This window comes from Oncorhynchus clarkii, chromosome 19, assembly GCF_045791955.1.
Source record: "Oncorhynchus clarkii lewisi isolate Uvic-CL-2024 chromosome 19, UVic_Ocla_1.0, whole genome shotgun sequence".
NCBI classification, from domain to species: Eukaryota; Metazoa; Chordata; class Actinopteri; order Salmoniformes; family Salmonidae; genus Oncorhynchus; species Oncorhynchus clarkii.
In genome coordinates this window covers 59,830,597-59,845,596 of record NC_092165.1, presented here as the reverse complement: position 1 = coordinate 59,845,596, position 15,000 = coordinate 59,830,597, and the positions used below count along the sequence as shown (strand labels likewise).

Below are 15,000 nucleotides of genomic sequence, written 5' to 3'. Positions count from 1 at the left end.
TGGATGAAGGGTATCTGCTGTAGAAAAACATGAGCTTGGCTTTCTTCAGATGGTTGGGAGACAAGCCCTCCTGGATCTGACATGGCCTCAGTCAAGGAACGCAGTACACATTTACATTTCAGTCTTTTACAGAGCGACTTTCAGTTAGTCCATTCATCTTAAAGTAGCTCGGTAAGACAATCACATCAGTTAGTCCATTCATCTTAAAGTAGCTCGGTAAGACAATCACATCAGTTAGTCCATTCATCTTAAAGTAGCTTGGTAAGACAATCACATCAGGTAGTCCATTCATCTTAAAAGTAGCTCGGTAAGACAATCACATCAGGTAGTCCATTCATCTTAAAACTTCTCAAAACTTTTATCTAAATTTCCGACTGATTGACATGCCCAAAGTAAACTGCCTGTTGCTCAGGCCCTGAAGCCAGGATCTGCATATAATTGGTAACCATTGGAAAGAAAACACTTTGAAGTTGGTAGAAATGTTAAAATAATGTAGGAGAATATAACACAATAGATATGGTTAACTGAAAATCCAAAGAATAACAAACTGGAATAATTTTTATCAGAGACCATCCTTTTAGAAATACAAGAGAAAGGTCATATTGTAAAATAGCTCCCTGGCTGCAATTCCTATAGCTTCCACAGGGTGTCAGCAGTCTATGTTTAAGGTTTCAGGCTTAAAACTTCAAAAACGAAGAAGAAAGTTTTAGTGTCAGGACACAGATTGGAAATCCGTGTCTTTGTGCGCCACGACGAAGTTGCACACCTGATTTTCAAACAAAACGACACTACATGTTACAGCTGGGAACCTTTGGATGACAAATCAGAGGAAGATTTTCAAACAAAACGACACTACATGTTACAGCTGGGAACCTTTGGATGACAAATCAGTGGAAGATTTTCAAAAAGTAAGTGAATATTTCATCTTTATATTTGAATGTAAGAAACTTGTGCCGGTGGCAAAAATATTTTGATGTGGGGTACCGTCCTCAAACAACCGCATGGCATGTTTTCGCTGTAATAGCTACTGTAAATCAGACAGTGCAGTTAGATTAACAAGAATTTAAGCTTTCAGATGATATAAGACACTTATATTTACATAAATGTTTAAAATCCATAATATTTATTAGAATTGATTTGATTTATGTTCCCTCCAGTCCTCTCCTCTCCTCTCCTCTCCTCTCCTCTCCTCTTCTATCCTCTCCTCTATCCTCTCCTTTCTCTCCTCTCTTTTCTCTCTTTTCCTCCTGTAAAACTTTTTTGTTGTGTCCATCATAGTATGTAAAACTTAATTTTTGTTTTGTTTTTTTGTTGTTGAATTTTACCCCTTTTTCTCCCCAATTTCGTGGTGTCCAATTGTTTTTAGTAGCTACTATCTTGTCTCATCGCTACAACTCCCGTACGGGCTCGGGAGAGACGAAGGTTGAAAGTCATGCGTCCTCCGATACACAACCAACCAAGCCGCTGCTTCTTTAACACAGCGCACATCCAACCCGGAAGCCAGCCGCACCAATGCGCCGGAGGAAACACCGTGCACCCGGCCACCTTGGCTAGCGTACACTGCGCCCAGCCCGCCACAGGAGTCGCTGGTGCGCGATGAGACAAGGATATCCCTATCGGCCAAGCCCTCCCTAACGACGCTAGGCCAATTGTGTGTTGCCCCTCGAACCTTCCGGTCACGGCCGGTTACGACAGAGCCTGGGCGCGAACCCAGAGTCTCTGGTGGCACAGCTGGCGCTGCAGTACAGCGCCCTTAACCACTACGCCACCCGGGAGGCCCGTGTAAAACTTTTATACCAATATATAATTCTGTTAAACCTAACTTACTTTTCAACAGTAACCCACAATTAAAAATGATGATTTAAAACTCTTTACACACACACACACGCACACACACACACACACACACACACACACACACACACACACACACAAACACACACACACACACACACACACACACACACACACAATCACACACAGATAAGTGCCCAGAGCGTGTGTGTGTGTGTGTGTGTGTGTGTGTGTGTGTGTGTGTGTGTTGGAGAACAGCTGTGCCCTCTCTCTGTGGCGTGCTGCCATTAACAGTTCTATAATCTATCAGACAAGAGGGGACACAGGGGACCAATCAATAGAGGCCTGCAAGTTCAATTAACACCCACCCCTCCCCCTGCCATTCCCTAAAGAGGTCCTAAATCTCACCCCTCTGGAGACACAAGGGGAGAGGGCAGGGGGGAAAGAGGCGAAGAGAGGAAAGAATAAAGGGGAGAGGGGAGAGGCAAGAAAGGAGAGGAGAGGAGAGGAGGGGAGAGAAAGGAGAGGAGAGGAGAGGAGAGGAGAGGAGAGGAGAGGAGAGAAAAGAAAAGAGAGGAGAGAAAAGAGAGGAGAGAAAAGAGAGGAGAGAAAAGAGAGGAGAGAAAAGAGAGGAGAGAAAAGAGAGGAGAGAAAAGCGAGGAGAGAAAAGAGAGGAGAGAAAAGAGAGGAGAGAAAAGAGAGGACAGAAAAGAGAGGAGAGAAAAGAGAGGAGAGAAAGGAGAGGAGAGGGTAGAGGAGTGGAGAGGAGAGAAATGAGAGGAGAGAAAGGAGAGGAGTGGGTAGAGGAGAGGAGAGGGGAGAAAAGAGAGCAGAGGGGAGAGGAGAGGACAGGAGAGGAGAGGGGAGTGGAGAAAAGAGAGGAGCGAAAGGAGAGGAGAGGAGAGGGTAGAGGAGAGGAGAGGAGAGAAATGAGAGGAGAGAAAGGAGAGGAGTGGGTAGAGAGGAGAGGGCAGAGGGCAGAGGGGAGAGGGGAGAGGAGAAAGGAAAGGAAAGGGGAGAGGGTAGAGGAGAGGAGAGAAAGGAGAGGAGAGGAGAGTGGAGAAAAGAGAGGAGCGAAAGGAGAGGAGAGGAGAGGAGAGGAGAGGGGAGGGGAGAGGAGAGGAGAGAAAAGAGAGCAGAGGGGAGAGACGAGAAAGGAGAGGAATGGGGAGAAGGTAGAGGAGAGGAGAGAAAGGAGAGGAGAGGGTAGAGGAGAGGAGAGGGGAGAAATGAGAGGAGAGGGGAGAAAAGAGAGGAGAGGGGAGAGGGGAGAGGGGAGGGGAGGGGAGAGGGAAGAGGGGAGTGCCTTTTAAGCTCATCACTAAGCCTGGGACTGAAACCTATTTTATTATATACCAGTATTGATGTAGGAACCGGTTTGGGTTTTTAGTTAACCTTCTATAACAGTATTTTAATGTTTGTTTTGTAAATGTGATATGAAACTCACACCAAGCCCTGCCCCCTTCCACACCAAGCCCTGCCCCCTTCCACACCAAGCCCCACCCCCTCTCTCACCAAGCCCTTCACCTTTCCACACCAAGCCCCACCCCCTCCCTCCCTCAACAAGACAAGCCCTGCCCCCATTCACACCAAGCCCCACCCCCTACCCCACAAGCCCCCTTCCACACCAAGCCCCACCCCCTCCCTCCCTCACCAAGCCCTGCCCCCTTCTACACCAAGCCCCACCCCCTCCCTCACCAAGCCCCCTTCCACACCAAGCCCCACCCCCTCCCTCACCAAGCCTTGCCCTCTTCCACACCATGCCCCACCCCCTCCCTCACCAAGACCTGCCCTCTTCCACACCAAGCCCCACCCCCTCCCTCACCAAGCCCTGCCCTCTTCCACACCAAGCCCCACCCCCTCCCTCACCAAGCCCTGCCCTCTTCCACACCAAGCCCCACCCCCTCCCTCATCAAGCCCTGCCCCGTGTCACTCAAGGAATGAACACGAAGTCACAATCATTTTCTTGCCGTTCAGTCAGATTGACGCAGGGAGAAGATGGTAACAATTGTGCTGCTTTCTACAAGCGTTCTATAATTACACTATTAAATAGTTTGTGTATTTTACTGTTTGCTAGTTTGTCTTTTCTTAGCAAGTTCAAGCTAAAATAAATTGTATTAGATGCTAATGCTAATTGATACTTAGCTGGCTAGCTAGCTTGCTAAACGTACTAAGAGTCAGAGGAAACGTAGCTAGCAAATAAAGCCTGATACCAGTGCTGATGTTGGCTTAGATAACCATGTTGTTAACCATGTTGTTTGTGAAACGGCATCTTCTAGATCAGAGAGGAATAAGCAAAGCATGAATATTTTAGCTAGCTAGCTACATGAGGTCAGAAAACATGTAACATCTAATTAGGTTCCCCTGGAAACACTGACCAACATATTTTTTCATACCCTGTCAATAATTCCTCCCTGGCTTATTAATTTGTTGTCATGGCGAACAACAATGTATTCAAGGTACTGCCCACTATATTCTAACTATAACATTATATGAATCATTCTACTGTATTTCCATGATTCAAACAGTTCACCAATTAATTAGGCCTAGATTTTTTGGCCATATCATGCAGCTCTGCGGGGCAATATGCTGCATCTACAAACACAAGCATATTGCTAGGTATTACTGTTGGAGCTAAAACACAAGCATATTGTTAGGTATTACTGTTGTAGCTACAAACACAAGCATATTGCTAGGTATTACTGTTGCAGCTAGAAACACAAGCATATTGCTAGGTATTACTGTTGTAGCAACAAACACAAGCATATTGCTAGGTATTACTGTTGTAGCTACAAACACAAGCATATTGCTAGGTATTACTGTTGGAGCTACAAACACAAGCATATTGTTAGGTATTACTGTTGTAGCTACAAACACAAGCATATTGCTAGGTATTACTGTTGCAGCTAGAAACACAAGCATATTGCTAGGTATTACTGTTGTAGCTACAAACACAAGCATATTGCTAGGTATTACTGTTGTAGCTACAAACACAAGCATATTGCTAGGTATTACTGTTGGAGCTACAAACACAAGCATATTGTTAGGTATTACTGTTGGAGCTAGAAACACAAGCATATTGCTAGGTATTACTGTTGGAGCTACAAACACAAGCATATTGCTAGGTATTACTGTTGGAGCTAGAAACACAAGCATATTGCTAGGTATTACTGTTGGAGCTACAAACACAAGCATATTGCTAGGTATTACTGTTGGAGCTACAAACACAAGCATATTGCTAGGTATTACTGTTGTAGCTACAAACACAAGCATATTGCTAGGTATTACTGTTGGAGCTAGAAACACAATCATATTGCTAGGTATTGCTGTTGGAGCTACAAACACAAACATGTTGCTAGGTATTACTGTTGGAGCTAAAACACAAGCATTTCACTGCACCTGTGATAACATCTGCAAATCTGTGTAGGCGACCAATAAACTTTTATTTGAATTAGGGAGAGAGGTGAGAGGTGGAGTGGAGGCCAAAGAGAGAGGAGGAGAGGAGGCAAGAGAGAGAGGGAGGAGAGGAGGCCAGAGAGAGAGGGGAGGAGAGGAGGCCAGAGAGAGAGAGATGAGGAGAGGAGGAGAGGAGGCCAGAGAGAGAGAGGAGGAGAGGAGGCCAGAGAGAGAAGGGAGGAGATGAGGCCAGAGAGAGTGGGGAGGAGATGATGCCAGAGAGAGTGGGGAGGAGAGGAGACCAGAGAGAGAGAGGAGAATAGGAAGCTAGAAGGGGAGAGGAGGAGAGGAGGCCAGAGAGAGGAGGAGAGGAAGCCAGACACAACATGTGGCCTATTATTAGTATTAGTATTAGTTCTCTTATTCTCCAAGATGGCATAACAGTCAGACGTCCTTTGTCCTCGTCTTGTCGTGTCCCGTATATACATATTTACATCTTTCTACGCATTTCTTTTATATATCTTCTTTTCCAAAAACTCAACTTCAAAACAATCTCCTGCAACCCGCCTCACCAATTTCAAAAAAAGTATTATTTACCTCAAATCTGAAATCCAGCTAGCCAGAAGCTAGCCAGAAGCTAGCCAGAAGCTAACCAGAAGCTAGCCAGAAGCTAACCAAAAGCTAGCCAGAAGCTAACCAGAAGCTAGCCAGAAGCTAGCCAGTTTACTGGCTATTGTTAGTATTCTGCGGTTGATGGTCATCAGCTATCCTTTAGCTCCAAAAGCTATCGCAAGTTTTGTACAATGCGACTCAGACCAGAACATACCAGATCTATTTTTTTCTCCGTATCCCTGGATTTCAACCGAAAGACATTTACACCTGGATCTCGCAGCTAGCTAGTTGCTATCCGTGTGACTATTGGCTTACGTCGATCCCGGAGTTCCATCAGCCACTCCTGGACTACAATCATCCGGACCCGTTTTACTATACGGAGCCCCACCGGGCCTTCACGACTGGACTACTGACGTTAGCTGCACGAGGGAGTTATCCAACTGGTCCCTCCGTCGCGACGTTGCCTGAATGCCCATCTGCGGCCCGCTAATCATTAGCTGTTTTATCGGCTGCTATCTGAATAGATCTATCGGATATATATATATATTTTTTCTTGGGTCACTATAGCTATATCTATTTTGCCAATTGGATTGATCCCCTCTACCACACGGAACCCCACGAATCTACCGACGGAAACGCATGGGGTGGCTAAAAACAGACCTCCATCTTCTACTAGCTTGCCTGGCTAGCTGTCTGAATCGCCGTGACCCCAACCAACCTCACTACTCACTGGACCCTTATGATCACTCGACTAAGCATGCCTCTCCTTAATGTCAATATGCCTTGTCCATTGCTGTTCTGGTTAGTGTTTATTGGCTTATTTCACTGTAGAGCCTCTAGCCCTGCTCATTATACCTTATTCAACCTTTCAGTTCCACCACCCACACATGCGATGACATCACCTGGTTTCAATGATGTTTCTAGAGACAATATCTCTCTCATCATCACTCAATACTTAGGTTTACCTCCACTGTATTCACATCCTACCATACCTTTGTCTGTACATTATACCGTGAAGCTATTTTATCGCCCCCAGAAACCTTCTTTTACTCTCTGTTCCGGACGTTCTAGACGACCAATTCTCATAGCTTTTAGCCGTACCCTTATCCTACTCCTCCTCTGTTCCTCTGGTGATGTAGAGGTGAATCCAGGCCCTGCAGTGCCTAGCTCCACTCCCATTCCCCAGGCGCTCTCTTTTGATAACTTCTGTAACCGTAATAGCCTTGGTTTCATGCATGTTAACATTAGAAGCCTCCTCCCTAAGTTTGTTTTATTCACTGCTTTAGCACACTCTGCCAACCCGGATGTTCTAGCTGTGTCTGAATCCAGGCTTAGGAAGACCACCAAAAATTCTGAAATCTTCATCCCTAACTACAACGTTTTCAGACAAGATAGAACGGCCAAAGGTGGGGGTGTTGCATTCTTCTGCAGAGATAGCCTGCAGAGTTCTGTCCTACTATCCAGGTCAGTACCCAAACAATTTGATCTTCTACTTTTAAAAATCCACCTCTCTAAAAACAAGTCTCTCACCGTTGCCACCTGCTATAGACCAACCTCTGCCCCCAGCTGTGCTCTGGATACCATATGTGAACTGATTGCCCCCCATCTATCTTCAGAGCTAGTGCTGCTAGAAGACCTAAACTGGAACATGCTTAACACCCCAGCCATCCTACAATCTAAGCTTGATGCCCTCAATCTCACACAAATTATCAATGAACCTACCAGGTACCACCCCAAAGCCGTAAATACGGGTCCCCTCATAGATATCATCCTAACCAACTTGCCCTCTAAATACACCTCTGCTGTTTTCAACCAAGATCACAGCGATCACTGCCTTATTGCCTGCATCCGTAATGGGTCAGCGGTCAAACGACCTCCACTCATCACTATCAAATGCTCCCTGAAACACTTCAGCAAGCAGGCCTTTGTAATCGACCTGGCCGGGGTATCCTGGAAGGATATGGACCTCATCCCGTCAGTAGAGGATGCCTGGTTATTTTTTTTAAATGCCTTCCTCACCATCTTAAATAAGCATGCCCCAATCAAGAAATTTAGAACCAGGAACATATATAGCCCTTGGTTCTCCCCAGACCTGACTGCCCTTAACCAACACATAAACATCCTATGGCGTTCTGCATTAGCATCGCACAGCCCCCGTGATATGCAACTTTTCAGGGAAGCTAGAAACCAATATACACATGCAGTTAGAAAAGGCTAGCTTTTTCAAGCAGAAATTTGCTTCCTGCAACACAAACTCAAAAAAGTTCTGGGACACTGTAAAGTCCATGGAGAATAAGAGCACCTTCTCCCAGCTGCCCACTGCACTGAGGATAGGAAACACTGTCTCCACTATAATTGAGAATTTCAGTAAGCATTTTCTACGGCTGGCCATGCTTTCCACCTGGCTACCCCTACCCCGTTCAACAGCACTTCACCCCCCACAGCAACTCGCCCAAGCCTTCCCCATTTCTCCTTCTCCCAAATCCAGTCAGCTGTTGTTCTGAAAGAGCTGCAAAATCTGGACCCCTACAAATCAGCCGGGCTAGACAATCTGGACTCTTTCTTTCTTAAATTATCTGTTTAACTTGCCTGTTTAACCTCTCTTTCGTGTCGTCTGAGATTCCCAAAGATTGGAAAGCAGCTGCGGTCATCCCCCTCTTCAAAGAGGGGGGCACCCTTGGCCCAAACTGCTACAGTATCTATCCTACCCTGCCTTTTTAAGGTCTTTGAAAGCCAAGTCAACAAACAGATTACCGACCATTTCGAATCCCACCATACCTTCTCCGCTATGCAATCTGGTTTCAGAGCTGGTCATGGGTGCACCTCAGCCATGCTCAAGGTCCTAAACGATATCTTAACCGCCTTCGATAAGAAACATTACTGTGCAGCCGTATTCATTGATCTGGCCAAGGCTTTCGACTCTGTCAATCACCACATCCTCATCGGCAGACTCGATAGCCTTGGTTTCTCAAATGAGTGTCTCACCTGGTTCACCAACTACTTCTCTGATAGAGTTCAGTGTGTCAAATCTGAGGGCCTGTTGTACGGGCCTCTGGCAGTCTCTATGGGGGTGCCACAGGGTTAAATTATTGGGCCGACTCTCTTCTCTGTATATATCAATGATGTCGATCTTGCTGCTGGTGAGTCTCTGATCCACCTCTACGCAGACAACACCATTCTGTATACTTCTGGCCCTTCTTTGGACACTGTGTTAACAACCCTCCAGACGAGCTTCAATGCCATACAACTCTCCTTCTGTGGCCTCCAATTGCTCTTAAATACAAGTAAAACTAAATGCATGCTCTTCAACCGATCGCTGCCTGCACCTGCCCGCCCGTCCAACATCACTACTCTGGACGGTTCTGACTTAGAATATGTGGACAACTACAAATACCTTGGTGTCTGGTTAGACTGTAAACTCTCCTTCCAGACTCACATCAAACATCTCCAATCCAAAGTTAAATCTAGAATTGGCTTCTTATTTCGAAACAAAGCATCCTTCACTCATGCTGCCAAACATACCCTTGTAAAACTGACCATCCTACCGATCCTCGACTTTGGCGATGTCATCTACAAAATAGCCTTCAATACCCTACTCAATAAATTGGATGCAGTCTATCACAGTGCCATCCGTTTTGTCACCAAAGCCCCATATACTACCCACCACTGCGACCTGTACGCTCTCGTTGGCTGGCCCTCGCTTCATACTCGTCGCCAAACCCATTGGCTTCAGGTCATCTACAAGACCCTGCTAGGTAAAGTCCCCCCTTATCTCAGCTAGCTGGTCACCATAGTAGTATTGGTAGTATTATTAGTATGATTATTACTATTAGTAGTATTAGTAGTATTATTAGCATTAGTAGTATTATTACTATTATTAGTATTAGTAGTAGTATTTGTTTTTAAAAATACTATTAGTACTATTATTGGTATTATTATCGGTATTATTATTATTATTATTATTAGTAGTAGTATTATTAGTATTATTATTATTATTAGTAGCAGTAGTATTATTAGTATTAGTATTCATATTAGTATTCGTATTATTATCATTAGTATTAGTAGTGTTAGCATCAGCTGTATTAGCATTGACAGTATTACTATTTGTAGTATTATTATTGGTTGAATTATTATTAGTATTACTATTATTGGTATTATTATTATTAGCATTTGTATTATTCGTATTACCAGTATTATTATTATTATTATTATTATTATTAGTATTATTATAATTTGTAGTAGTAGTATTGCTGGTATTACTAGTATTATTAGTATTAGTAGTATTATTAGTATTAGTATTATTAGTAGTATTATTAGTATTAGTAGTATTAGTAGTATTTTTTAATGTATTAGTACTATTGTTGGTGTTATTATTATTGGTATTATTATTAGTAGTGTTAGTATTATTATTATTATTATTATTATTATTATTATTATTAGTATTAGTAGTATTATTAGTACCGGTAGTATTATTAGTATTAGTATTAGTATTATTATTATTATTATTATTAATATTATTCGTATTATTATTAGTATTAGTAGTTTTAGTATTTTTATTTATTTATTATTAGTACTATTATTGGTATTATTATTATTGGTATTAGTAGTATTAGTAGTATTATTAATCATCCCAGTAGTACTAGCAGTAGTAGTAGTAGTAATAGTAATAGTATTAGTATTAGTATTAGTAGTAGTAGTATTGGTATTATTATTAATCATCCCAGTTTCTGTGTTTGTGTGAAACTCTGAATCCCAGGTGTGTAATGACTCACATGTTCTCTCAGTTAATCCCCTGCTGAATTGGCCCTGAACACCCTTGTTGTTCACACACCCAGACACACACACACACACACACACACACACACACACACACACACACACACACACACACACACACACACACACACACACACACACACACACACACACGCAAGCACGTGTGTGCATCCACCCACCCACCCACACAGACACATATATCGACTGCTCACCCACCCACCCACCCACTCACACAGACACATATACACACTGCTCACCCAAACCCACACAGACACATATATAGACTGCTCACCCCCCCACCCACACAGACACATATATAGACTGCTCACCCACCCACCCACGCAGACTGACCTGACTGACTGACCTGACTGACTGACAGACTGACTGACTGACTGACTGACTGACTTGACAGACGGACTGACCTGACTGGCAAACAGACAGACTGACCTGACTAACTGACTGACCTGACAGACAGACAGACAGACTGACCTGACTTACTGACCTGACTGACTGACCTGACTGACTGACTGACTGACTGACCTGACTGACTGACCTGACAGACAGATAGACAGACTGACCTGACTAACTGACTGACTGACTGACTGACTGACTAACTTGACAGACGGACTGACCTGACTGACTGACTGACTGACCTGACTGACTGACTGACCTGACTGACTGACCTGACAGACAGACAGATGGACTGACCTGACTGACCTGACTGACTGACCTGACAGACAGACAGACAGACAGACAGACAGACAGACAGACTGACTGACCTGACTGACCTGACAGACGGACGGACTGACCTGACTGACTGACTGACCTCACTGGCTGACTGACCTAGCTGACTTACTGACTGACTGACTGGCTGACCTGTGTGACTGACAGACTAACCTGACTGAGTGACTGACTGACTGACTGACTGACTGACTGACCTGACTGGCTGACTGACTGACTGACCTGACTGACTGACTGACTGACTGACTGACCTGACTGGCTGACTGACTGGCTGACTGACTGACCTGAGTGACTGACTGGCTGGCTGGCTGACTGACTGAATTGACTGACAGACCTGACACACTGACCAGACTGACTGACCTGACTGACTCACTGACTGGCTGACTGACCTGAATGACTGACCTGACTGACCTGACTGGCTGACTGACCTGACTGACTGACTGGCTGACAGACCTGAGTGACTGACCTGACTGACAGACCTGACAGTCTGACCTGACTGACTGACCTGACTGACTCACTGACTGGCTGACTGCCCTGACTGACTGACTGACCTGACCTGACTGACTGACCTGACTGACTGACTGACCTGAAAGATTGACTGACTGACCTGACTGACTGAGTTGACTAGAACAGAAGACAAGGCAAACCCCAAACAAGTTAACAAGATGCAAACTAATAGATAATACAAGGAAGAAATTAATATTGCACACTATATCATTTATTTTATATAGATTACATTATCTTTCTATAAAATAATATAGAGTGCATCGTTCTTTATTTTCAAAAGAAATTGAATGTAGTCACTCATACCCTTACTGAATGTAGTCATAAATGCCTTTTATGCTCGCTTCGATGCAAGCAACACTGAAGCTTGCACGAGAGCACCAGCTGTTCTTGATGACTGTGTGATAATGCTCTCGGTAGCCAAACATGAGCAAGACCTTTAAACAGATCAACATTCACAAAGCCGCGGGGCCAGAAGGGATTACCAGGACGTGATCTTAATTAAAGCATGCGTGAGACCAACTGACAAGTCACTGACATTTTTAACCTCTTCCTGACCGAGTTTGTAGTACCGACATGTTTCTAGCAGACCACCATAGTCCCTGTGCCCAAGGAAGCGAAGATAACCTGCCTAAATGATTTCCGCCCCGTAGCACTCACCTCAGTAACCATGAAGTGCTTTGAAAGGCTGGTCATGGCTCACATCAACAGCATCCTCCCAGACAACCGAGTCCCACTCCAATTTGTATACCGCCCAAACAGATCCACAGATGACGCAATCTCAATCGCATTCCACACTGCCCTTTCCCACCTGGACTAAAGGAACACCTATGTGAGAATGCTGTTAATTTACTACAGCTCAGCGTTTAACACCATATTGCTCACAAAGCTCATCACTAAGCTAAGGACCCTGGGACTAAACACCTACCTCTGCAACTGGATCCTGGACTTCCTGACAGGCCGCCCCACGTGGTAAGGGTAGGCAACAACACATCTGCCATGCTAATCCTCAACACAGGGGCCCCTCAGGGGTGAATGCTTAGTCCCTTCCTGTTCACCCATGACTGCATGGCCATACACGACTCCAACACCATCATTAAGTTTGCTGACGATACAACAGCGGTAGGCCTGATCACCGATGAAACAGCCTATAGGGAGGAGATCAGAGACCTGGCAGTGTGGTGCCAGGACAACAACCTCTCCCTCAATGTGAGCAAGACAAAGGAGCTGATCGTGGACTACAGGAAAAGGCGGGCCGAACAGTCCCCCATTAACATTGACGGGGTTGTAGTAGAGTAGGTCAAGAGCTTTTCTTTCTTTCTTTCTCTCTTTTTCTTTCTTTCTTTCTTTCTCTCGGAGGACCTTAGCCCTAGGACCATGCCTCAGGACTACCTGCCTGATGACTCCTTGTTGTCCCCAGTCCACCTGGTTGTGCCGATGCTCCAGTTTCAACTGTTCTGCCTGCGGCTATGGAACCCTGACCTGTTCACCGGACGTGCTACCTGTCCCAGACCTGCGGTTTTCAACTCTCTAGAGACAGCAGGAGCGGTTGAGATACTCTGAATGATCGGCTATGAAAGCCAAATTACATTTACTCCTGAGGTGCTGACCTGTTGCACCATTGATAACTACTGTGATAATTATTATTTGACCCTGCTGGTCATCTATGAACATTTGAACATCTTGGCCATGTTCTGTTATAATCTCCACCCGGCACAGCCAGAAGAGGACTGGCCACCCCTCATAGCCTGGTTCCTCTCTAGGTTTCTTCCTAGGTTCCTGCCTTTCTAGGGAGTTTTTCCTAGCCACCGTGCTTCTACACCTGCATTGCTTGCTGTTTGGGGTTTTATGCTGGGTTTCTGTACAGCACTTTGATATATCAGCTGATGTACGAAGGGCTAAATAAATACATTTGATTTGATTTCATACTCAGTAAGAGGACTAGAAGTTCTGTCTGAACGGACGGACATTTCAGCGCCCCCCCAGTAGGGTCCATTTACTTAGTGGTGTTATAATTCATGCTATGAAATCCTGAGATTTCATTGGGACAGTTCCCCCTCGTAGCAAATAGCTGGTGAAAGCAATCCAAGCATGGTTCACATGACCTGTGCGCCTACGGAAGCAGAGCTGCCTGGCAGTCACTGAGGGGCAGAGTAGTAAGTATGTCAACAGCTTGTTTTCCACAGTATTTTTTTTTTAAACAGAACAATGTACACATTTACCTTTATGAGCATTTAAAACATAATCCATGATTTATATAATATAGATATTATTATTTTTGACCAATCACCAGTGGGGCCCCACCCCTAATGGGCGGGCCACCGCTGGTCAGGTACAACACAGACACAGTGACCATGGTTGAGTCATCCTATCACACAAGCACATACATACACACACACACACACACACACACACACACACAACGCACACACAACGCACACACACGAACACACACGCACACACACACACACACAACACATACGCACACACACACACAACACATACGCACACACACACACACACACACACACGCACGCACGCACGCACGCACGCACGCACGCACGCACGCACACACACACACACACACACACACACACACACACACACACACACACACACACACACACACACACACACACACACACACACACACACACACACACAGAGATCCTGTACCCCTCCTCATGAATGCTTCATATTTATGTCGACCTTGAGCTTTGGCCTCTCTCTCACCTGGCGGATAGCATGTGCGTGCGTTTGTGTATCTGTGTGTGATGTGTGTTCAATGTGTGTGCAGTGCAAGCGAGACAATAACATCTGAAACCTGAACCTATCGCCAGGTGTACGGGAACAGAAAGGAGAAGGAGGTGGATGGGGAGGGGGAAGAGAGAGAGGGAGGGGAGGAGGGAGGAGAAAGAGCATGAGAGGGGGATAGGAGCTAGGGAGACAGGGAGGGAAGAGAGAGAGGGAGGGGAGGAGGGAGGAGAGAGAGGATCACAGGGGAAGAGAGAGGGAAGGGAGGGAGGAGAGGGAGGGAAGGGGAGGGAAGGAGAGAGGGAGAGAGGGAGGGGATGAGACGGGAAGAGAGAGGGAGGGGAGGAAAGGAGAGAGAGGGAGGGGAGGGAGGGAGGGAGAGGATGAGAGGGGAAGAGAGTGGCACAGGAGGGAGGAGAGAGA

At 45.4% G+C, this 15,000-nt stretch overlaps 1 protein-coding gene across 1 annotated transcript in view; it reads right to left on the bottom strand.

The window, feature by feature from the left end:
* LOC139374382 (prospero homeobox protein 1-like) overlaps positions 1-15,000 on the bottom strand; it is a 42,267-nt gene that overhangs the window by 18,756 nt on the left and 8,511 nt on the right. The window contains exon 6 of the mRNA XM_071115433.1: positions 1-76. This exon is cut by the window's left edge and continues 32 nt beyond it. Within this exon, the coding sequence (XP_070971534.1) occupies positions 1-76 (76 nt within the window). The remainder of the gene's footprint in view (positions 77-15,000) is intronic.